At 38.4% G+C, this 25,905-nt stretch overlaps 1 protein-coding gene and 1 long non-coding RNA gene across 4 annotated transcripts in view; one reads left to right on the top strand and one right to left on the bottom strand.

Annotated features, from left to right (window-relative positions):
- Positions 1–6,713: 6,713 nt before the first annotated feature.
- Positions 6,714–16,028, bottom strand: SLITRK5 (SLIT and NTRK like family member 5). Of its 3 annotated transcripts, none has more exons than XM_059996186.1 (2): positions 15,896–16,028; positions 6,714–12,773 (listed from the first exon to the last, which is right to left on the bottom strand). In XM_059996186.1, exon 2 carries the CDS (start codon positions 12,763–12,765, stop codon positions 9,874–9,876), a length of 2,892 nt encoding a protein of 963 aa, XP_059852169.1. In that variant the 5' UTR covers positions 12,766–12,773; positions 15,896–16,028; the 3' UTR covers positions 6,714–9,873. The 3 variants fall into 3 exon arrangements, with proteins under 3 accessions (XP_059852169.1, XP_059852170.1, XP_059852168.1); XM_059996187.1 differs by having other exon boundaries at positions 6,714–12,729; positions 15,896–15,950; XM_059996185.1 differs by lacking the exon at positions 15,896–16,028 and adding an exon at positions 15,324–15,359.
- Positions 16,029–16,292: 264 nt separating this feature from the next.
- Positions 16,293–25,905, top strand: part of LOC132413911 (uncharacterized) — a 195,853-nt gene continuing 186,240 nt past the window's right edge. The window contains exon 1 of the long non-coding RNA XR_009516846.1: positions 16,293–17,264. This is a non-coding gene — a long non-coding RNA (uncharacterized lncRNA). The remainder of the gene's footprint in view (positions 17,265–25,905) is intronic.

The raw sequence follows: 25,905 nt of genomic DNA, 5'->3' as shown, positions 1-25,905 counted from the left end.
TTAATAAATTCTCTGTTCCACTGAATAGAAACATAATATTTATATAGAACAATATAAATACTGCAAGATGATATTAGTAAGATCTTTTTATGAGGTATGAATGTCAGCTTGCTACACTTCCAATATCTTTCAGGACATTATTTTAATGTACTTGAGTTTCTGTTCTCTTCTTTATAGAGAAGGTAATGATTTATTATTATGTTTATTGTTGATTTGTCATTGCTACCATCTTAATTCTAACCATTAGAGCTCTCTGTTTATACCAATCTATAAAGATTCCTTTAAGCATCTGAGGAGGAACTTAGATTGTCACTGAAACTAGTAAATAGCAATTGTAATGATATTTGAAAATATTGAGAATGGAAGTAATTTCATTATTGGATTAACAACTAAATTTATACCAGAGCAGAAAAAAGAAATCAGTACTATCTATACTATTAATCATTATGTAGGAGAGCAGTTGCTAAATTTAGAACATAAAAATGATGAATGATATATCACATATTTATTCTACCTTTTGCAGTTAACTCTGCAAAAAAAATAAACGAAGGAGCCTTAAATATTATATATGGCACAGATTATTGATACATCGTTGTATGATATTATGGAATCTTATCTAATAAAAAAATAAGTATACCCAAGAATGTTTGAATTAAAACCAAACTAATGGAAATTATCTCACACATAATTTCAAAATGTGTTAAATGCACACAAAATAAGCAAATATAATAAAATTGCAATTTAGAAACAGCATTCAATTTTGTGAGAAATAAATACTGATCATATATTTTTTGAAATATACTGAAAGTTCAATATTATTTCAAAGAGTAAGAATATGTAATAAAGTCAATAAGACTACACTAAGTTCTTTCCTTTTCAAAGAAGATGTACTTTTAAATTTACTGTAAAGTATCTACAAGTGACTATGCAATTTTGTAAGCAAAGAAACTTAATGGAGAAACTGAAAAATACATTTCAAACTAATATATACACATACAAATATATAAAGAGAGAGAAAAAAAGTTTTCATCTGAAAGATATGATCATAAATTTCATAGGTATATAGTATAAACAGCAATGATAATTAATTACATGTTGTTAAATTCAGAAAGAACCACAGTTTACATACACCCAGCAGAGAAAATGGAGATCTAAATTTTTTGAGTTCTTCATAAACCAAGTGCATTGTATTAATTTTTACAAATCGAAAATAGGCAGAGACACAAAGAAAGTTGCCAAAGGACACACCATCTGCAATGGGAAAAGGAACATAATTTGGAATTTTAGAATCATCTTCTGCCTTGTTGCCAGTGGCTACCATTTGGTATAAAACAACAGCAAATAATATGCAACTATTATTTTGTTATTTCAGGCACAGCTAATTAGCTTTCAATGAAGGAAAACGTTAAGATTACATGACTGATAAACCAAATCAACAGTAAAAATAAAAATCCAACTGACAGTATATTTGTATAGCAAAGCTAATTCACATTTTGTTAGAAAAATAATTTAAAGAGAAGAAATCCAAAATTTCTTTACAAAATATGTCAGAGTTTAGTCTCAAAAAATGAACATAAATCTTCAAAGAAAACAAACAGATTTGGAGAGTTTGGGAATCTCATCACATTTGCTCTTACTTCCTGTAGATATACACCAATTTACAAACAACTTATCACTAGCACAGTGAGAAATACCGAAAATATCTTTCCTCTACTCATTATTTTGTTCTAACATACTGAAAAATAGCCTTGGCAATTCTGTCTTCCCCTTTACAATTTTTTTTTTGGTCCTAAATCTACTGGATCAGATTTTCTAAGCTTTATTTTCCATCCTGGAAGTGATTCTCATAATATTTGATGCTGACATATTTTTACTGAATTGACCTTTTGCAGTGTTTTCAAGTACATGAGCAGTTAGAAATTTGGGGAAAAGCTTTTGTTGTGAACTGCAATTATAATATTCCCTCTGGAAGAACATACTTTTTAGTTACTACTGCTGCTTCTCTTAGAACGTCTAGGGGCCTGCGAGGGTCAGGACAGTTTACAAAAGTAGCTCTTGGAGACTCCAAGTCAGTGTAAATCTTTAACACTTATATTTACATTTTTAATAGAGTATTCACATATAGTAAAACAGTCCCTTCTGGTTGTAAAGTTATTCATTCTTAGTTTTTCCTTTATTTAATCTTGATTTCTTTATAATATAAACCTACATAGAATCTGCTACTTCATATGTTATATATAAAGAATTAATAACTCTGAGCTCCTAGAGAACAATGCCTGAGAATTCATGATTGTGATACATAAATTTAAATATTGGAAAAATTTTATTTAAACATGGTTGAAAGTTCAAATTTTCTCGTGGTCCAGCAGATAATATGGAATTATATGAAGCTGCTAGGTTAAGGTAATATGGAGGGTGCTTATCTAGCCTAAAGGCATTCAAATTCAAATTTATTTATTTTAAATGGAAATAAAATGGTTCTGATCAAATGAAACAGATTTTCCAGGCTTTTGCCTGTGGGTCACCACTTGGTGAGTATTGCTTTAGTGTTTATAATATAGCACACAATAGTGGCATTTTGTAAACTATATGCACTACCCGGTTAATCAAAGTGTGCAAGTATGTTAACATTCAAAGATGTTTTCACCTTTGTATTTAGCTGCTGTGTATTTAAGATGATTATTAATGAGGGACAAGTCCATAGTGACAGTTTAATATCCACATCCTCACACTCACATTGTCGTGCTTACACAGCACTTGGATTGCTATATTTGGAAGGATTTGGGATAATCTTTAATTTGACTTCAAAATTCACGTTAAGTTAACAAATGGGAGAAACATACCAACTTCTTTTCAATTTTTGGGGGGGAAGGAGGAAACGATTTGAGTTGCAAGAATTAAACATAATAATACAGACCATTTTCAATACGCTTAAAAATGGGCACAGAGCTTTTAAATGAAGGTGTAGGCCAAAGCCATAATAGGACAATAAGATGACATCCTATGCAAAAGAAAAGAAATCCTCAATCAGATAAACTTTCATAAATGAAGACAGAGTTCATTGTTGAAAGTAAAAAGATTTTGCAAGCCACATGAAACAAGCGATTTTATAAAATGTATAATTTTACACAAACACCCAATGTAATGATTTTTCCTATATATACAACTTTGTTAGCTTCGGAGAAGATATTTTACATTTAGAATCCAAATACTTAATATTTATCACTTATATTTTTTTCCTGTTAAAATTTCTAATGAAATACTTAATTTTCACCTGAGACTTGGGCTTTTTAATCGTAACTGGGTAACAAAACATCATTGTTCTGATTGAATGAGTTTAAATGGCAGTATGGTGAATGATTTTAAATATTCTCTGATTAATATGAGTAATTTCTGGATCTGAATGTTCACATTTGGAACTACTTATGTAAATATACTATTCACTAGCTTTAAAAATTTGGAGATAATTATAAAATTGAGGGATATTGTTTGTGTGAGACCAAATTTAATTTATACTTTAACAAGTGCTAGTTCATAACTGTATATTTTAATATTTGCTACCTAAATATCAATCAAAAAGAAAAACATAAAGGAAAAATATTATGTGTATTTGTATACCTTCAGGGGACTTTAGCGAGGGCAGAGTTCAGTAATTTAAAGAAAAACATGCACTATGAACTTTACATTGGGTTGACCAAAAAGTTCGTTCAGGTTTTTCCGTTAAGATGTTACGGAAAAACCTGAACTGAATTTTTGGCCAACCCAATACTTGGGAGTGGAGATTTAAAGTCAATATTAAAACTCAGGATTTAGATAAATTTGATAGCTATAACTTTCCCATTATTAGGATTTTCAGACGTGAAATACTCTTATTGACTTTGGACTTAAATAGAGCAAAAATATTATATTGTAATGTTAAAAAGCATGATTTTATATGGATAATTTATACAGATATACCATTACAGGTAAATATATTTATTAGTCAGGTATTCTTTTCCACATATCAATTTTTTTTTTTTTTTTTTGCGGTACGCGGGCTTCTCACTCTTGTGGCCTCTCCCGTTGTGGAGCACAGACTCCGGACGCGCAGGCTTAGCGGCCATGGCTCACGGGCCCAGCCGCTCCGCGGCATGTGGGATGTTCCCGGACCCGGGCACGAACCCGTGTCCCCTGCATCGGCAGGCGGACTCTCAACCACTGCGCCACCAGGGAAGCCCATACACATATCAATTTTTACACTATTTAAAATTTTAGTCTACAAGAGCCTGATGAAACTCTCTTGGATAAAACACACTGGTAAGGTCTCTATAGCAGAGTATCTGACAAAAATTTTACTAATCAATTAACATGGGTTACTGCCACCCTTCATGTTTTATTTAAATAGACATGTATTCAATTACAAATTGAAAATACAGTTATTTTAGTTTCAGTACTCAATATTAAGTTGTGTTTTTAATGAACTATACAATAAGATTCTTAAAAAATGTGTTAGCTGGAAACACTAGAAATTATTACTGGTGGTAGAAATCAATTTGTAAGAAACTCTAAAATATGTATATTCCAGAACACTAAAAAGTAACCAAAATTTGCTACTAGCATATATATGCTTCAGTACTGGAGTATCACAAATTTGAATTGAGTTTACATTGTGATACACTGGAAATATGTCTTAAAATGTAATGATCTTCAAATAAGTTTGTTGAAAGTCGACCAAGATGCTGATAAGCCTTCAATTTGAAAAAGCCACAATTCTATTTCTGCATATCTTAACTTAAAAAAAATTCACCCTTAAAATCATTGTTTCATATTTTCCACTTTTAGAAACACATGTAATTTTGAAGCATGAACCTGTTTATTTTATAGTAGAAATATACAATATTCCTTCATGTTCACTGATAAAGTACCTAATTAAAAAAAAACTCATTGGAAGACTTCCACTCAACATATCTCTATGAATATTACTTTTCTTCTGTAAATGACTTTCTTAATATGTAATAAAAATGTATCTGACATACTTAGCATTATGCCATATATCGTTATATTTTTTGACAGTAAATAGAAAGTGAGAAAGTCAAATTATTTCGAATTTGCATTACATCAGTTCTCTATGAAATATTTATGTTTTGATCTTCAAAAGTTCTTTTTATAAGAAATAATCTAAATCACTCAAATTTAAGGTTAAATGTTGTTCTTTTAAAAAATGAGTATGAAAGCTATTCATTTTATAATACTGGCACCACTACCATGAGAAATGTTTGACCTGTGTCTTGTAAGCCAAATGATTTGCCATAAATAGAGGAAGAAAAGAGTGTATTATTGTCAGACTCAAGATTATACTACATCAGATTCTTTTCTTTCCCCCCAATCTAACATGCCTAAAGAGTAGAACACAAAAGTATAATTTAAAATAATTAAAAAATTGAAATGAAAATTGGGTATGCCATGCTTTAATAATATATTTTTGTATGCCATATACGTGCTACATAGATTATCAATGGAAATATATATGGATAGTTATAGATAGGCATTAAATTGAATTAAAATCAAATTAATGATAAAATGCACAGTTGTCAAATGCAATATTAATTGATATATGTTTCTTAGGATTTAGATCTTAGATAATTATTTTTAGGCACATGACTAATGTCCATCCAACTACTTTAATTTTATTGTCATATATTTGTATTTGCAAAATAGTAGAGAACTTCAATGGGTATGAGGAACATTATGTATAAACTAGTTAATTTAATAGCAGTTTAATTATCAGTTTCATATTTTATTTCCTTTGAAAAACAATTCATTAAATGCTCCGGCCTTCCAGAGTTTAAATAGGTTCTTTTGTTGTTTTCAGTTCTTCTTTCTCAGTGTAAAATTTGTTCTTAAAATGAGTTAAAAAGAAATATTTTGCCACCTTTGCAAACATCTTAATTTGGGGCCATCTGAAAGTGTAACAAAAGCATATTTCCAAATGAATTGGAAGCATATTTGTGGTCTGCTTTATTTTCATTAATTTGGAGTTGTGTGACTTTGGGAACGACCTATTGAGCTCTTGAAATGAAGTAGCCAGTTTCTGGCATTTCAAACAAGGACTGAACTATTCTCACTCTTTCCCTTGCCCTACTGAAAAATAAAGAAGAGAAAGGATAAGAAGAGAGAAGGAGGAAGGGAAGGGTGAGATGTAAGGGAAAAAAAGAAGAGAGTCAGGAAATAAGAGTAAGGAGAGAAAAGTATACATATTTAATTTGAATAATTTGCTAACTTAGTAACAAGAATAGAATTAATGATATAGGGCAAGAAACTGGTAACTTAGATTAAGTTCTTAAGTTCTAAACTTTTCCACATTTTGTGTGGCTTTTTCATTACACACTAGTTTGATTTTCCTATTGAGGTTGAGGGAACAGTGGTAAGGGACAGAGCTGGATACCCAGAACATTTACCAAAAATTTCCACTTCACATAAGTAGGGGTGATACGGTTGCCTAAACAAAAGATGTGTTCTGAGTCTGATATTAATGCTAAAATTGATTAATTCATAACTCCAATCATTAGCTTAGCTGTAAATTATTTTGAATATCAGCATACAAGTTATCTACATTTACATGGAATATATTTACTTTCTCTGAGATAACTAAATATTTACAGTATAATCATATATATAGATAAAAATAAAATTTTGTAATCTCTACCTGGAGATATATTTGTATGAGATTATGCAACATATCAAATAGAACAAGCACAAAGAGTAAGCTTAGTTTGCATCCAAATTTTAATTGATGCCTGAAACATTACATATTGTTGTTCTCCAAAATTCTATGGAGAGAATTTGCAGGGTTCCTTAATCCAGTCATATACCACTGATATACCCAATTTAATTATTTACTCAGTATACCTGAAAAACCAAAATCCAAATATTCAAAACCACACAAATTATGTTCTGTTGTATATGCTAATGTATTGGCAGGAAACCATGTATAAGGAGAAAAGTAATTCATTATTCTATACAGTTTCATGATTCTACATGTTAAAATTTCTTCAAGTTTATTAGGGCAAGGATAAGTTTACTTTTATCCTCTTAATACAGATGGGAAGAGTATAATTTAAAAATTAGAAGTAATTTCTTTCCATAAATCATATAATTGTTATTTTTTGAGACTAAAAAAATACTGGATACCTTACTAAGAGTAGAGGTAGAAATGAACCACCTACAGTGAGTGTATATGTAACAAGATTATGTGAAATAGTGCTGGTTTGGAAATAATAATATTATTTTGTAAATCTTTGAAAAATACATCAACAAACTTTCTCTGGAAACTACTTATATTGTCCAGAACTACATTTTTGACTTCATGTAATTCTTACCTCTTACTTTTAATGCATCAATTAAGAACTAAAATCTTAGTTATATGGAGGATTCCACTTTGTATTAATATTTTATAAATCATACAACACTGCCATATCTATATATAATAATATTGTGAAAGCGATTTTGACATTTTTTGAAGAAAAATAACTCCCACTGTGAAGAAAAAATTAACCACAACCCCAACTATGATGTCAAATGCTAGTATTTATATTTATCTTACAATGCTGGATCTAATATGGAGGAGGTAGATGGAGAGCAGGAGATACATTTTTTTATGATAATATCATGGCATTAAGTTTATTCCTTTCCCCTTTGAAAAAAAAATTTGCAAGGGAAAACGTTACACAGAATGGGGATAGTTTACTTCACTTGGCCAATGTAGCATTACTAATTATTTTTTAACCCCTTAGGGAAATGCTACCACCCGTTCAATCTGAATTCAAGTAGTTACTGTCAGTTTACTCACGGATGAATGCTGCCTCTTTGTGGCAGAATGCCACGGAAAATATTCCTTAAACATAAAGTTCATGAACAGCCCTTGATGTTGTACACATTCCAGGTGAGATTATGGGGAGATCCACCAACACGAATAAAGCACATGGCTCTTTACGTTTCGATGAATTCAAAAGTTTCCTACCCATAAGTATTATCTAATTCACTGGCCAACCTTACTCAGAGATGAACAGCTTATACTCACCAAACATTTTGAACATTTAGGATATAGATCAACTTGAGATAAAGTACCCATCGTAATTGTTGAAGGTAGTTTGACACAAGTTAAACTATGAAAAATTGTAGACCGAATAAATAATACTGGCACGACAAAATACAAAATCAATGTGCAATACATTACTTACCATGCTCCACATGTTAGATGAATACTTCAGTAAGGAAAAGAAGTATACAGTTGAAATTTCATTAATAAACACATTAAATGACACATTTAGATAAACATATTTCCCTGAACCAACAAAGGTGTAATTATATATATTTGATAATTTAGGGAACAATTTTTTTTCTTTCAGGAATAGAAGTTAGCTACTATGTCTTAAATTATTAATCATGGTGATTCAGTCAATCACACGTAGCTGTTTCTTTTGCACCTTAAGTAATCATTACTTCAGTCCCTCATATGTGACATAGTTATCAAGTGTTTATTCAGAAACTATTTAAAAAATTACATGTGCTGGGATACATGAGACTGTAACAACAGTAGCCCCATCTTACAGATATCCTGTTTGTGGCTATCATCATTGCTTGCTGCCCAGAGGGATAAAGACATTGTATAGAGATTTGTACAGTCCATCATTTGGTCTTCTGAGGTGCCAGTACACGTGGATCTGTACAAATGCAACTGGGTTTGGTTAAACAATCAAAAATCGGCTACAATAGTAGTCAGATCAATACATCATTTTGGTTGACTAATAAAAATACTTTTAAATCTTCTCTAACAAAACCAGAAACTTGCACATGATTCTCACTGGAATGGCCCAATTAATTGCCCTAAATCTTTTTCTTTTATACATTGGGATACAATGTTTGTTTGTTTGTTTGTTTTAAATTACAGATCCAATTGGGTGGGTTGCATTGACTTTTAAGATTCTGCCATTAAGTTCTCCATATTTTAATGATTTTAAATGCCTTCCTGATATCACTTCAGTTTTGGAAATGCAGCTCCTGATATAGTGTGACACCTCTGTGAAAATCATAGGCTAAATACTGAAGGAAAGAGAAATGCTAAATGTGCATATAAAAATAGGTGCTACAATAAAATATTTGTATATTTCATCAATAAGTTATTTTGACTAATCAATTATGGATCATATAACTCTGTAATTTTAATGATTTGTCCACATCTATGGTGATCTTTTCAAGATCACAATACGTTTGTTCTTTTAATTCAAATGTCCAGAATGTATACAAACACATCCTTTAAAAAGAAAGGAAAGGAATGAGAGAGGAGGAAAAGGCAGGGAGGCAGAGAAAGAGAGGAAGCAGAAAGGGGGGTGGGGAGAGAGAAAGAGAGAGAGAGAGAGAGAGAACAAACCTTCTATTAAAGTTGGGGTGTGCTAATCTCTCCACAAAAGCCACTTAGACCCACCCATGGCTCAAAGGGGGAGAAGGGGAGGGAGAAGGGAGCAAAAGAGGAAGAATAGAATCTATGCGCCACCATCTCCCACCATTCTTAACACTTCCAACCACTACAAAAATTACTGAGACCCTTAACAAGTCACTCGCGAAGCAAATTGCCCTCAGTAAAGCCCTACTCTTCGTCTCCTCCACACGCAAGAAGAGAAAGTGATGTGCCCAGTTTACACAAATGTTTCCCCACGTGTAATATTAAAAGGAAATTGCACACCCTTTCAGTATCTTCCGCCGAAGCTGAGAATCTCGTGCCAAGGCACTTCACCCTAAACGTTGAAACAACACAATTAATCAAATGTGTTTGCGGTGTGTGTCTGCTTGCTTGTCGGTTTTAAACGCAAAAGCTCCAAGGGAGTTTCTCTGCCTTTAGAACTGGCTAAATGTGGTCTGTTTTTCCAGCACTTCGAGGTAGTCCGGCTCAACGTTTAGTTTTGCTTTTAACTCCAGATATTCGTTCCTGTTGGGTTCTACAAAGACAGCACTGGGGGGACTGTAGAGCACCGGTTCCCGCAGCCTGCTGTCCCCTGCCCCCGGGTGCAAATACTGATGGGGGCGTCTCAGGTCATAATTGGGGGAGAAAGTGTAAGCAGCGGGGCTGCACGGGAATTTGGGATATTCCGGGAGGCTACTGCCGGCGGGGGCGGTGGAGCAGTGTTTGTCTGGTTCCAAAATGCCCCTGTAAAAGCGGTCGGCGTCCTGCACCGGCGACAGTAGGTCCTCCCGGGGCTCGATGGTGCTGACGCTGTAGGCGGGGCTCCGCAAGTGGTGGCTTTCCCGCCTCTCCTCCTCCCCCGGCTGCAGCTGCAGCTGCGGCGGGGGCTGTTGCTGCTGCTGCTGCTGCTGCGGCGGCGGCGGCGGCGGAGGCGGCTGCAGGTGATGGTTGCTGCTATAGGTGACCTTGAGCTCGTGCAGGTCTTTGTAATCCTCCACGGAGTTGCCCTCTCGGGAGCGGTAGATGGGGTTTTTGCACATGTGGCCCAGCGGATGGGGGATGTACTCGTACACGTGGCCTGCGGGCGTCTTCACCTTGGGCAGCGCCGGCCCGCGGTGGTGCACGTGCGCGTGCGGGTGGCCTCCAGCGCCGCCGCCGCCGCCGCCGCCGCCGCCGTACACGCTGTACTGCATGTTGAAGGAGCTCACGTCGGAATTGTTGGTGCTGGTGTGGTCGCTCTGCTTCTTCTTCCTGCGCTTCATGACTAGCACGAAGAGCCCGGCGGCCACGAAGACCGACATGATGAAAACCAGCAGCAGGCTGAGGATTAACACGGACAAGGGCACCGAGGACGCGCCTCCGCCCGCGCCCAAGCCCGCGGGGGCCCCGGTGCTGTTCAACCGCACGGCGGGGGTCACCGCGCTGGTCCTCGCGGGGACCTGGATGGAGGAGGGCGTGGGCGTGGAAACCTCCATGTCAGAGTAGTCTGGGCACAGCAGCTCCGACCTAATGAAGCGCATATCCATCTCAGCGAACTTCTTGGGCGCCTTGCAGATGACCTCGTCCACCAAGACGCCCACTCTGAGCTGCTCGACCCACAGTTTCATGCCCACCACGTCGCAGGTACAATCCCAAGGGTTGTCGTGCAGGTCGATTTGGATGAGCGACTTCAGCTGGTCCAGAACTCCACTCACCGGCAAGGAGGTGAAGTGGTTACTCCTCAGGTTCAGCCTGAGGAGGGTCAGGCCTGAGAAGACGCCTGAGGGCATGGTCTGCAGGAGGTTGTCATTCAGGAATAGCAGCTGGAGGTTGGGGACCGGATCGAAGGTCCCAGACTGAATCTCGCGTATGAGATTGTACTGGAGGAAGAGATACTGCAGGCTCTGCAGGCCATAGAACAACTCCGGGCTCAGCCTCTCTATCCTGTTGCCATTTAGGTAGAGGCGCCTCAGGTTGGTGAGATCCCCAAAGGCGCGGTCCTGGATCACGGAGATGCGGTTGTTGCCCAGATGCAGAAGGTCCAGCCCGGTGGCCTCCAGGAAGTCGCTCCTGCGCACCAGGGCGATGTAGTTCTCCGTCAGATACATCTTCTTGGGGTTGTAGGGCTTGGGCTGCAGCTCCGCGATGCTCTCGATCTTGCGTTCCTGGCAGTTGACGTTGAGGCCCAGATCGGAGATTTGCAGGTTGCAAGTGCACGCGGTGGGACACTCCAAAGGCACCGGAGATTTGGTCTGGTAGGCGATGCTGGGGCCATAGTTGCCATAGCCCAGGTCCTTGGAGGGCTGCCGAGAGGTGGGGCGCACCCTGGGCTTGTTGGGTTGGCGAGTCCCCTTGGGGGGCTTCAAGGGGGGTTTGTAAACAGCAGAGGAAGAAGTGGCCACAGAATTCACCGATGCCGGGGTGGTATGTAAATACCCCGTGGTGCTCAAAGGCGACTGCGGCCTCATCTCATAGTCTGAAATAAGTTTCCTTGGGCAAAGTTCCTGCTTGGACACCTCGTCCAAGTCCCGGCCGTGTAAGCGGAAGGGGGTCTCACAAACCACATCCCCCACCAGGGCCGAGTAGGAGATGCTGTCTAACCAATCCTTCAGAGAGATCAACTCACAGGAGCAATTCCAGGGGTTTTCCTCCAGCTGTAACTCCACAACTTTGTCCATATGCTGCAACAACCCCACGTAGGGTAGAAGTTTCAGCCGGTTCCCCCGCAGGTCCAAGTGCGTTAAGGGCACAAAACGGAAAAGGTTGTTGGGTAAACTGGACAAGAGATTGTCATTGAGGATAAGCACCTGCAACAAATGCAGTTTCCCAAAAGCATTGGGTTCAATGACACTGATGTAATTGTAGTCGACCTGTAGGTACTCCAGGCCCTCCAAGCCAAGGAAGGTATCATCACGCAGAAGTTCCAGTTTATTATTGTTCAGATGCAATCTCCTTAAACCCCGCAGCCCGTGGAAAGCCCCAGTCTCAATATCCTGGATAACATTGCTACCCAGATGCAAAATTGAAGCCCCAGTGTAATTGACAAACTCATTGGGATAGAGACGGTTCAAAAGGTTTCCAGACAACAAGAGGTGGTAGATTGGGAAACGGGGAGGGCTAATTTCAGAGAGGCTGATGATCCCCCGGTTTTCACAGCTCACAGTTAAAATGCCATCCTTTTCCTCACAAGGACATGCATTGTCACAGATTTCCCCATAATAATCGATGGTTTCTGCACACGAAAGGACGAGAGATGTTAGAGCAAAAGCTAGAGTCTGCAGCATCCAGCTCTGCATTTTTCTGTGAAGGTCCTGTTCCAAAGTTAGTGGGGGGCAGCAAGTGTGCATTTTATCTCCTGCAAGGGAGAGAGGAAAAAAGGAAACAACAGAATATGACAAAAATTTAAGGGATCAATCAGAAAGTCTCTCTCTTTCCTAATACTACTTCTCTGAAATCCAGAAGGAGGGGATAAGAATGAACCTCCCCTCCCCCTCCACCGTCCTTGGTACCTCGAAATTCTCCAGACTTTATTAAAATCTGACATTCATTTTGATTTAAAGGTTGATTTCATTTCCTAATGACAATAGGAACATGCTGCTCTTTACAAGATAAGGGCAGGTTAGGCAAAGTCCCATTTTAGTATTCTTCCCGGCTGCCCCCCCCCCACTTTTAAACCAATCCATAAATATACATAAAATGGCTGTCAGTTCAGTTTCATGGCTCTAATTTAAAAGAAAGGAAGCACCATTTTACAAGGTTCCCCACCTCACCTATACCCAGTCCCTCTGCCTTTCCTTCTGAACCTCTTCAGGTAACAGTTCACAGTGAAGGTCTCCCATTTTCACAGAAAAGCCAGGAGCCACAATACTTTGGCTATTTTAAAACCATCGCTGGAAATGCCAGAGTGGGAACCTAAAGAATGCTTTCCAGAGGCAAAAAGGATGCAAGATAATGCATCAAAAGGACCCAGAAGAAGCTCTTAAGTCACCAATTTTCTTCAGGAGCTTTGAGTATGGAGAAAAAGGAGAGCGCGTTCGCTTTGATGGTGGACTTCACTATCACGCTATTAAGCACATCAGCGTCCTAATTGCATGCACGGTGCCACTTAGCAGCTCTCTTCCCTGAGAGCGCCCTGCGTCCACTTCTCCTCATTGATCATGTCAGCGACGCTACTAAACCGCATCTTTAAGCCACTGAAATAGTTCTGCACGACGGATTACAAAGAACTCTGCGAAAGCATCCGCAATCCCGGAACACCTCTCAATACCTGGAGTTTAGGACGTTCCTACTGCTTACCGGGAACCAGCTAAAAGTAAACCAAGGACCAGCGCCAAAGCCTCTCCAACCTCGGGCTCCGCGTCTGTTTGCCACGGTATGCAAAACTAACCCTACCGAATTTGCAAGATTTGGAGTGAACTACCACCTCGCCAGCATCCCCATCTTTGGAGTTGCTTATTACATTTAATTGTCAGTGCTTTACTCCCCCTGCCCCCCCTTCCCCCCCCCCCCCGAGAAAGGGGACTTGGGCTGATTAAGAGGCAAAATAGAAGGGTGTAAGGGAGGGAGAACAGCAAGTGACACACGCCAGTGCTTTAATATCCGAATTTCATCTCCCCAAGGAATCAATCTGAGCCCCTCTCCCTTTTCGTTCTGGCTTTCTTTTTGTCCCCTTAAAGGCTTCCTTCGACTTCCTACTTCGAGTCGACAGCAGCACTCATAAAGGAAAGGACATAAATGGAGCGAGTGTGTGAGTGTGTGTGAGTGCGTGTTGCGTTGGTTGGGGGAAGGGGGGGTGGGAATATTTAGTAGAAATGCTGGGCTCGGAGAACCAATGCCTTTTCTCTGGTCAGCCTTGCCTCTGCTTCACCACCATCGAAGTCTGATGCCGAATCGCAACCTCACACTAAAGCCAAGACGTTTCTGAGTCACGGGTTCAAGACTGGAGACCTCGATCTTCATCCTCAAGCCGACTCCAGCCCGCGTTATTAACAGCCCCTGCATTCTCACGCACATGTGCAAGTGTGCCTGCGAATCATTCACGTGTGGCCACCCAGACGTGTCGAGACGAATGGGAACCCACAGTGTATAAACGTCGCAAGTATCTCCGACCTCCCAAAGCAACGACAAACACCTCCCGGCTTAAAAGCGGCAAAAACACCCTCTATGAAAGCAAAACGTTTACCTTGAAATTTCCGTTCTCCGCGGGATCAAATCTGCACATCCATTCAAGTGGGGTTGGGTCCCCTCCCCCTCCCTCCCAGTGCTTCCCCGCCCCCATTCACCTGCCGCCCCTCTGACAGCCCATCGCAAAATGTGTCCAGCCAATATTAAACTCGAGCGTTTACAACTTTAATTCAGTTCTGGATAGCCAGGGTCGAGGAGCTTCCTCTCACCCCACTCCCTTTCCCCTCCTCCTTGCCATCAAAGGAGCCCCAAAATTTGAAAAAATAAAGTTGAATGAGCCTGGGAAGGCTGACATTCTGACTGGGAAACGCACCTCCGATGTAAATTCGCGGGTACGCGGCACATTCTCAGATTCTCAGATTTTTTTTTTTTAATGGAGGGCGGGGGCGGGGTAACTATTTGTTTTCCCCCAAAGAATTTAAACCCTGGATCGTCTCCCTGAACATCCCTGCATTAAGCAACGTGGGGCCGGGCAGGCTGAAGCCCAGCACCCAGGCCGGAACCGCGGTTCCGGGCACAGCTGCTCCCACAGCGGCCCAGGCAGAAGCGCCCGGAGTTCCAGGACGCGAGGCTCCCCCTCCCCCATCCCGCCCCGAAGCAAAGGAAGGGAAAGCGGGGGGGGGGGGGGGGGGAGGGCGGAGAGGGAAAGAAAGCCACCCGGCCGCCACGCACACAGACACACACACTGGAGCCTCTTTTGCAAAGTAAACGGCCGACTTACCCCGTCTCACATCTCCAAGGCCCACTCATCATAGCCACTCTCACAAAAAATACCTCTTTGGGGTGTGCATCGGGGTTCGGAAGCCGAGGGAGGGCGAGCGCTGAGATCCGAGCGGCTGGAGAAAAGAGGCGCCCGGACGCCGCCACCCCCGGGCCGCCGCCGTGGTGGCGACCGCGGGTTCCGGGGCTCCCCAACCGGCTCTCCCCCGCGCTCTCCGTGGTAGTCGGAGCCGGCAGCGGGGTGGGAGTGGGGGAGAGGGGGGCGATCGCGAGCGGCGAGCCGGGAAGGGAGGGGGGAGGGGGCGGCGGAGGACCGGCGGTCGCGGCGCCTCGCATTAGGGGCCGGGAGCTGGAGCCGCGCGGGGCGGGGAAGGAGCTGTTGGAGGGGGAGGAGGCGTGGAGCCCGAGGAGGGAGACGCGGAGCAGGCTGCCCGCCGGCCCAGCCAACGTGACGGTCAGCCTCGCCGCGCGCTCGCACCCGCTCACACTCATGCTCACTCGCTCCCAGCCCCGCCACCGCGCGATCGCTGGGTCCCCGGCATCCTTCGCCGCACCCCCCAGGCGGGTACTTACAGTTGCCATCTGTATAGGGGCCAACTTTCTCCAAGCTAGCGGCGGCCGCCACCCACTCCAGCCGCCTCCGGCTCCTCGCACCCTCGGGCCTGGGTTCGCGCGGGCCGGCCCTCCCCTCCCCCCTCGACTCTCCTCGCCGTCTTCACCACATTCCCCCCTGGTCAGTGGCGCACGCCCGGGGACGAGCCAGAGGGAGCGGGGCGCAGGGGTGTGCATACATCGCCCGCCTTCTTCTTGCAGCGCACACTGTACATGGTAGTGAGGGGGCGAGCGAAGGTGGCACCGGCCCCTCGGCTGCTCCCACGGCGGCTGCGGCTCCTGCGCCGTCCTCCGCCGCCCCCACGCAGCGGAGACCACCGCACTGGGATCCCGCCGCCGCTGCACCCTTGCCAAGCCCGCCGCCGCAACCCCTAATTAGTACATGTAAGGTTCCCGCATCCTCTTGGCTGTTTCATCGCTCTCGGTGTTTGCAGGGGCTTTTCCTCTATTCCTTCTCTTGATGCGGCGCACGATCGTCATTATTTGGGATTCTCTATCTCCGACATCCTTGGGGGTCCGCGGGGAGGTGGGGGGCAGGAACAACGTTGTTCTAAGCCTGTGGCGTGTCCCGGCAGTCCGGCGGCTCAGAAAAACTTAAGAGAAAGTCGCGTCTTCCCTCCCCGGCGGTGAGGAGGTGGCTACGCGGTAAGCAGCGCAGGGGTCTCTGAGACATCTGCTTCGGCGCGGGCGCAGGGCCCCATGCAGTGCACTTGTTTATTGTCGCGCCACCGGTGCGAGCCAAACTGCAGCAGACATGATGGGCCCGGGGCGAAGCGGGCGCTCCGTGGCCGATAGATGGCAGCCGAGAGCGAAGGCGCCCCTGGGCCCCGGCGGCGCAAGCGGAGCGCCCCCCACCCTTGGATGTGACATTCGTGGGAGACAGAGGACTCTTGGACCATGTGCGTAACTCTAGCGTGGGACGTTGCAATCCTCGGATTGAAGAAGGGAGGGGTGGAAATAACCCCGACAGTGTCAGGCTTGTTGGTTGTCAGGGACAGAGGATTCCAGCCCTGGGCTGACCGTCTGCCTTCCACCTCCCATTTAGACTAACACAGCCTGTGCTGCTGTCTCTTGTACTTACTGTAAAGGACCCTGGAAGAGGGAGTGGTTCATCCTAGCTGCAAACAAGGGCGCTATTTTTTTTTTTCTTAAGAATTACGTTTTATAAGTATGTTTGGGCGATACAAGGGAATGTGAACGACTTTCAGAGAGATTGTGAACGTATTTGGTGTGTACTAGAAAGCTGGAAATCCCTAAATAAATGCAGTAACGGTAGAAAGCAAGTTTCTTGAAGAGTCACCTGCTAAACTCCACTAGCGTCATCTCTACAGTAAGTATTCCTGGCTCTTTCCATGCAACCAGACACCTCCCTCCCCCCAAAAAGGGTCTTTACATTCATAAGGCATATTTCCAGTGTTTGTAATATTTGAGCTGCAGTCCATCCCAGGTATAGAAAAAAAGTTGACTGTTATAAGTGGCCCAATGCAGGCTGAGTGCACATGTGCCTGTTCCTTTGATAACTGGGTGGTTTTACCACTTAAATGTATTTTATCCATTTAATTTTGGAATTAATTATATAGTATCTTTTGGAGTCGTCTTAAACATAGTTGATACTGTGTCTTTCTTGGTAATATTGTGGTTATAATATCCTGATTAAATACAAAATTAATATAAATTCTGATATATATGTATATACATATAGCCACTAACATATCTTTCCACATCTATGTTGAGTTAGAAAGAGTTTTCTAGAGGTGGTGAATTTTGCAGTCTCCTGAGGTTTTGCAACATATCTTGAAATTTCTCCTGAATCTATTCTGCAAATATTTTTTTAGTAAGGTCATTCATACTTGGCTTGGAAACAATTCTGTTTATTTTGCTTAAATTTGGGGTAAGTGTAAGTGAGGAAAAAAAGCAATCGGTAATATCATATAATTAAAAAGAAAATATTATAATAGAACTTCCTGTTAAATTTAGAAACATTTGGCCTAGGAATGATAGCCACTTGCTACAGGTACATTATATAAACAGGTAACTTAAACTTCACCCAAAAAAGGCTTGTTGCTGTATTTTTTTATTTAGTCAATATCTTCTAACATTTTAGAACATTTATTTTAAATAAATGCTTTTATATTTTCAAAATGAAAGTTTTAAAGTGTCATAATTTTCAAATTACATATTAATTACAGTTAGAAACTTTTGGAATATAAATGTTCAGTTCTATCACAGACACATTTTTTTCAATGTTCATAACCTCTGTAGAAGTTCTCAAAGGGTATAAAATAGCTTATCTAATTACTGGACTACTAAAGATAACTGAAACATAGTTATTTTAGTTCATTCTTCTATTACTTTCCTAAATCTTCACAATTGGATTTAATAACAAATTTTAGTTTAATTTTTGTTTTTGTCTTATTTTTACTTTATTATCCTAATTAAAATACATTTTGTTGAGCTAAGAAACACTAAACATGTTTGCAATTAACGTAGGTAATAATTTTGTTAGAAACACCGACACTAAAAATATCCCAGTTTACCTCTTGTGGTTCAAATAAATAAATGACAACTTTCTGCCATTAACTCAATATTAAGGATGGCCTGAGAAGCCGCCGTTAGTTTACCACTAGGTGTCTCTATAAGCTACTCTGCAGGAAAGGGAATTTTGAGAAAATACTGAGACATGAAGAGATAAGAACAGAAGAATGGGGAAGGAAAACATCATAGAAATAAGGAAGAGCCTCATTTATTAGTGTGTAGATTCCTATTTGCCTTGAGTGTTGACTATTGTATAGAAAAGAAATAAATAAGTCATGTAACTGATCAAATTTGAGCAAGATTTTTATCTAAAGGAACAGACATATTCATGTTTTAATCTATATTCAACAATATAGAGTCATATGATATGTATACATGCTACCACACAACACTTAAATGCACGCATATGATTACATAAACACACTTAGGAACTAGAAAATTAAATGTCTGATCAAATACACCTCTCCAGATTTAAGGTCATTGACACTAAATTAAACATTATTTGATTGAGGTGGGTGTGAAAAGCTGAGAATCTTTGAATGTTTATGAATATATTTATGCATGTCATAATTAGCTCATGATCTAGTGTCATTATAAATACATTTCATATGTGGTAATATATTTGTCAATAATTAGTGCAAATTATGGACATAATTTGATACCTGCCTATTAAAATTTAAATTCAAACCACCGATTAGCATATTTGTCACTTGAAACTGACCACACATTTTTGTGAATTCATATTTATTATTACCTGGAATTATTGTTTCAGTGCCTTACGGACTCTGGAGGAATCCTTATGTTAAAAGCATTTCTTAAAATATCTCATCATATTACATTTACTCATCATATTACATCATATTACATACATATTACATTATTTATTACATATTACATTTATGTTATATGTTTACATATAACATTTATCATATTACATATTACATTTATTACATTTACTGTGTGGGTTCTTCAGAATAGTAAAATGCTTAGTCAGGAATTATAGTCCCTCATGCAGCACTCTAACAGAGATTGTAAACAAGGAAGTTCTCTGGTAATAAGTATGAGATTTTATGAGTACAAATCAACATCATTGAGATCTAAAGCCAATAGACCTCGTATTTTGTTGTTGTCAGCCTGACTGGTGAGTTAGGATTGCAGAATTCTAATGCTAGATTCCAGACTCCTCCCAAATTAGCTTGAATAGATTACTTGCATTATGGTAATGGCTAAGAAGACTATATTATCTTATTTAACAAATGAAAAATTTTTCAGATTTAAGTTATATTTTTAATGTCTTTGAAATTGAAATTACATATACCACATACCTCTGAAAGGAGAAAAGTTTCTCCTGGAGGTGAAAACATGAGTCAGCATTTATGATTGTTTCTCTATGCAATTGCTAAACTAACTAACTGTATAGCATATGTTTTTGATTAGTTTGATACTTTTAGAATTACAGCAGTTAAATATATCATGCAGTGATATTTGTCAAATCCGAAATGGCTGGCTAAACTAATTTTACCAAGATTATTTATTCACTTATAGGCTTAGCTATTTACAGTCTTAGGAATACGCTCTCAGAGGCATAAAAGAAAGAGGTGCTAAAAATAGACAATTTTCTTCCTGTCTCATATAGTTCCTTGTAAATACCCTCTGATTTTTTTTTTTTTTTTTTTTTTTTTTTGCCAGAATTAGGTATTAAAACATACTCTTTGGAGGACCACTTGGAAATATCTACCAAAATTTAAAATGGATATATCTTTTGAACAATCATATTTTTAGAAAGTAGCCTACAGGTGTACGGAAGTTAAGTATACAAAATGATATATAAGAAGATATTCCTTGTAACAGATGCTTGCATTTGTAAATGACTAAGAATGGCCTACAAGTCTGACTACATGAAAAGTGGTACACATCAATCTATACCTTGGAAGACCTTTCTTCCTGTAATAACAGTGTATATAGGAACACAGTTCTGTCATTATTAATAGTATAGATAGCATCATCTATGTACCTTGTCGAAACTGAGAGAGAGAGAGAGACAGAGACAGAGACAGAGAGAGAGACAGAGGGAGAGGGAGAAAAGAGTTTTCTGGAACGATACAGAAATCCAGCAATAGCCATTGCCTCTTGGAAGACTGGGAAATCTTGAGTAGAATGGAAATTTATTTTTCACCATATATATACATTTTTAACTATCAGAACATTTCAATTCACATTCCCAATAAAAAATTAAAAAGAAAAAATATGTACTTCAGAAATAAGGATAATATTTGGAAGAATGATATGGGAAGTGATGAAGAGTTGAAGATGATTTTACCAAATTAATTTCTGTCCTATAGTACTCAAAACTATTTTATTTTTTATGACACATTGCTATCAATGGAGGCACTGAATATCTTTCTAAAAATATGAGAGAAAATTAATTGGCTAAGATGGTTTCTCTTCATAGCTCTTATATGTGACATTCAATTCTAGCTGTCAATATTAATTAATAGAATTGTAATTAATAGAAGCTAGCTTCTGTTATCTTCACTATACAGAACCATGCTGTGTACTGGCAACATTAGCTTTATTTGATACTCTGATGGGTGAAGGGAAATATCAAAATGGTTCTTTAGAGAAGATAAGTAATTATACTTGAAATTGTCAGCAGCAGATCTTCGCTGCTGTCTACAGGAAGATGAGTGAGTGTGTAATTGTGACACATTTAAAATATACAAACTAATATCTGGCCCCGTTAGAACAAAGCCTGCTGCCTTCTGGCTTATATTCACTCACTGAAATACGCACATTCCTGTGGAAAAGAAGCAGTTCCATTACAGAGCCAGATAAGATTTTCTGTGTATCTTCCTCCTGGAGCTATGATCTGTCTCTTGGAATTCATGAGTTCTTCCTTCTCAAATATCTCTAGTCATTTCTAGGAAACAAGTCCAAACAAGCATTATGTTATGCCTAGATTTTCTGTATTCTTCCTGGTTTTTCCGAGAAAAACAATTAATCATCCTAAAACATAGTTTCCTCACGATACTTTAAGATGGATCATGGCTTGCATGAGAATATCTAAATTAACCTTACATTATTCAACTTTTATCATCTGGAATCCTTCATTCAACAGGAGACTCCCATAATCCTTTTATCCCTTCAAAATAAATCTGCTTTTCTCCCAACTCCAAAACTTTGGTTTGTGCTGCCCTTTCAAATAACTGACTTTTCACTTCCTCTACCATTCTTTTATCTACTGTTCTAGAGAATTCACTGTAGATACTTTCTTCATCAAAAAAAAAAAAAAAAAAACAACTTCCATGATAGCAGAACCTACCTCATAGGGCTAAGGTGAAATGTGCAGGCACTTAGTAAATGCTATGTAAGTTTCAGCAGCTGTTGCTGGCTGGTTTTGAAGCGTTTCTTCCTAAGAAAGATCTATGAAACTTCTGTTTTCCCTTCTCTACTTTAGTCCCTGTACAGTGTGAGCTTAAAGTGAAATCTTAACGGTCCTGTTGTTGTCAGTCACGTTTTAGCACACAAAGTTTATATCTTTATGTTTGGATGATATCATACACAACCCAAAATGATATAATTTCAACAGTATCAGGCAAAGGCTTAACTAGAAAATCAAGGTGTTTTTTTTTGTTTGTTTACTATTTTTTTAATGACAGCATTTTATTATAGCACTTTTTCTGATTTTGCTAAGACAATGAAGACTTTTCAATATAAAATGTGAATATTTATAAATTAAAATATTATAATAGGTCTTAAAAAAAAAAAAAAACCTTCCCTGTCCCCTCTAACCAACATTAAAGATTTGATTATCTGAACATTCTCTTGCATTATCTAGCACTTGCTGTAGCATAGTGTTCAAGTAACTGCTTAAAGTTTTCTTTTTTTCTGAACTAGATTATCATGCCTTATTGAGAACAGCATTTTATTGTGTTTGTTACCCCCTTAACAGTGAGAAAAATGAGCTCCAAAAAATTCTTTGTATACACAAGAAATACCCATTTACGAGTTTATTCATTCAACACATTTTTTTTAGTACCTATATTGTGTTAAACACTATTATGTTTGATATAAAACAATTAGTTGATTCATATCAGGATGGTTGGGTGATTTCAGAGATATTTTGACTTTCTGATAAACCACCTGCATTCTCTAGTTAAAATAAATGGTATAAAATAAATAAAAATACTATTGCATAAATTGTATGCTTGAATAGTATCTCTTGTAGCATATGTTTGTCAAGCCTCTGCAAGAGTACTCTCCAATAGAACGTTCTGTGATGATGGAAGTGATCTATACCTGTTTTGTCTAATATGATAGCCATTGACCACATATTACTACTGAGTAATTGAAATGTGACTGGTAAATACAGGAAATACAATTTTAATTTTTAAAAGTTTAATTTATTTAAATTTAAATAGCCACATGTGGCAAATGGCTACCATATTGAACTGTGCAGTTTTGGAATATAAATCCCTGGAACACTGAAGCTGTGTTTCTTGTGCAGTTTCTGGGATACCTTGGAAATTCAATCAATATGAACAGCTGCACTCATAACTAATGATTGTGATTATGACACCCTCAATAAATAAGGACAGTTATGATTCATATTTGGCAAGAGGCCTGATTTGCATTCTGTTGAGGGTCTCTATTCAATTCTGTTAAATTGCATTGAGTTGAGGACCTCTACCATTCTTTTAAAGATTTCAAGGCATTTTACAGGCATTTCAAAATTCCTTATTACATCCTCATTACACCCTTATAAAGAAGGAAAGGTAGATTATTTTATATCACTAGAATTTTATTATAAGATAAGTGCCTTTTTATGCATGATGAAGTACTCTCTAAAGTGCTTTTCTCCAGATCACACAGTGGGATGTTAGTAGAACTGGAAAAGAAAGTCCTAAATGGGTATTTTGCTTCAGGAGTTTTCTAGAAGAGGCTTTTTGTGCAGAGAAGTTAGTCCGTAAAATAACTGCACTTGAACCCTTGCATTCCATCTATTTGAATGCAAAAGCTCTATTTGGAAGTTCAGTGGTGTTTTGCACAATTAATGTAGGCAGAGTTTGGACAGCAAATTGTAATTAATGAATTTATTGAATGCAAATAGGGCCTCTAATTTCCATGAAGATCTGAATAAATCTCAGTTTAAATAAAATCATACTTATATATTTGAAACAAAGATGTAATAGCTTGGTAACCAGTTCCAAGTATAACAAATTATTGTAATTTTTGAGATTGCTTTGTTTTTAATCAATCTATCTGAAATATTGGTAATAAAATTAACCTATATTTCCACTGTGGGAAGAATCAGTATAGCTTCAAAAGCAGCATTAATTGCTTCAGAGCTTAAGTCCAAAGTAAGTAGGAAGCCACCTGATCCAGAGCAGTAGAGTGGCTCTCAGAGATCTCAACCCCATTCTTGACTCTGGCTTTGCATCAGTTGTGCATGTGCATTTATGACGACACCTCTCTGGGTAGATCACAGGTTTTATATATAAAGAATTCACTGTTCTTTCTCTTCAATGGACCATAAGACTACCACACTGGTTAATCAAATGTTAAGTATTAAAATGTAATCTCCTTGGAAGAAAAATAACATATAATTATTACTCTTAAATTGCAGATTTTAAATTATTCACTTTATCCTAAAACGTAAAGTTATCTTCATATAAATAAATATTGGCAATCCGACGCCCACTAGTGCATGGTGTACCTTCTGTGAAAAACAGATCTGCGGCAGCTCAGTTTTTGTTTAATCTAACGTGATGCAATTTTTATCCCATGATCAAAGATATTCCATCTAACTAATGAAGCTTTTATAGTGACACTAGATTCATAGTTATTGTCATATGACATATTTCAATGTTTGCTGCAATTTTAATTGATTGTTACATATCCCAATGAACAAAAAACTAAGCTGATTTGAATCACCAGTATGCACAGTTTTTTGTACAATCAATCTGCATCCTTAATTGCTATATTATATAAGTAGTGACTGCTATGCAGGCAGACTTTGATCAATGACTACACTGCCACTTACCCATTTGAAGATACTCATGAATTTCTTTCTAGGTACTTTTAAATTTAAAAGTATTTCATTATAGTATTGATACGGTAGCATTCAGAAGTATTATAGTATATAGAGAAAGGGAGGCCTAAATTGATTTGTCGCAAAAAATAGGAATCTATTTGACTATATTTTTCAATTTGTAATGTGATTTACCAACCACAGTTAACATAAGCATCATCAGGCAATTTATACTTCATTTATAATCCAAAATCAAAGGTAAATAAAATGTATACATACATACAACATACATATACTCATTTACTATTTGGTAGCTGTTTTATGTACATTGTCTCATTCTTCCATGTAATTATTACAGTAACTTTATGAGGTGTTTTTCCTTACATATGAGAAAACTGAGTTTCAAGGTAGTTGATACTCTGTAATTCATACAGACAGTACATAGCAGCTCCAGACTATGAGAGAATTACAAGGACTCTCAGTATCCATTTTTTCAACTTAACTATGTCAATTCAAATGCACACTTTTGAACTTTTATCTCAGTTTAAAGAAAAAGTGAGAATAATGTATATCAATACTTAGTGATCAGCTTCAATTAAGACACTTTCTAAGTGATTCATCATTTCTATAATGTCAAATGTATTCTAAATCAACAATAGGAATACATTCCAAATTATTAATACATAATACTACTCTTTAAAATATCACCATAATAAAATATATCTTAAACTGGTCATGAAATATATTTATAAATAAACCATCTTTACATTGATCTACTTTAAGAATATCAAAGATATTATTAACTACCAGAAGTTATTGTCACAGTAACCCAAATACATAAGGTTCTTAAAACAATACTTTTTGAATATTTATAGTATAATTTTTCCTAAAGTAAAAAAGTCTCTAATAATAGTTTGCCCCTATTTTTGAATTTTTGACTAATTATTATTTTACATTTAATAAAGCAGGAGTCAGAGCATGCATTATATATCTCCTTAGAAAAATCAATAATAAAATACTAAAATGATTCCTTTGAGGAGGATTCATACCAACAATTTCATGCGTAAGTTTAGAGATATAACTCCATAGTCCTTTGTGACATGAATTTGTTATAAAAATAATTGAAAATTGGCATGACACATATTTTCTAAATTTTTTCAAATTAATACATACAATGAGATACCCATGATTTAATGAATTTTCTTAATAAGTGATAAATCACTTTAGTTCATGAAAATATTAATCACAAATAACCAACATCCACTTATAAATAGCTACAAATAAAATAATAAACATTTTATCAGTTTTAAACATCTGACCTTAATCTTATCAATCATCTTTATCAAATAGTCCAATTTCATTTTGAATGGAACATGCAAACCTCCATAAAACTCAAAGAAAATAT

The sequence above is a fragment of the Delphinus delphis genome, chromosome 18, assembly GCF_949987515.2.
Source record: "Delphinus delphis chromosome 18, mDelDel1.2, whole genome shotgun sequence".
Taxonomy (NCBI): domain Eukaryota; kingdom Metazoa; phylum Chordata; class Mammalia; order Artiodactyla; family Delphinidae; genus Delphinus; species Delphinus delphis.
This window is presented reverse-complemented; position numbering and strand designations above follow the sequence as displayed.

What these genes read in the sequence shown, in the direction of transcription:
- SLITRK5 (XM_059996186.1), bottom strand. Translation starts at nt 12,765, where the DNA reads ATGCACACTTGCTGCCCCCCACTAACTTTGGAACAGGACCTTCACAGA.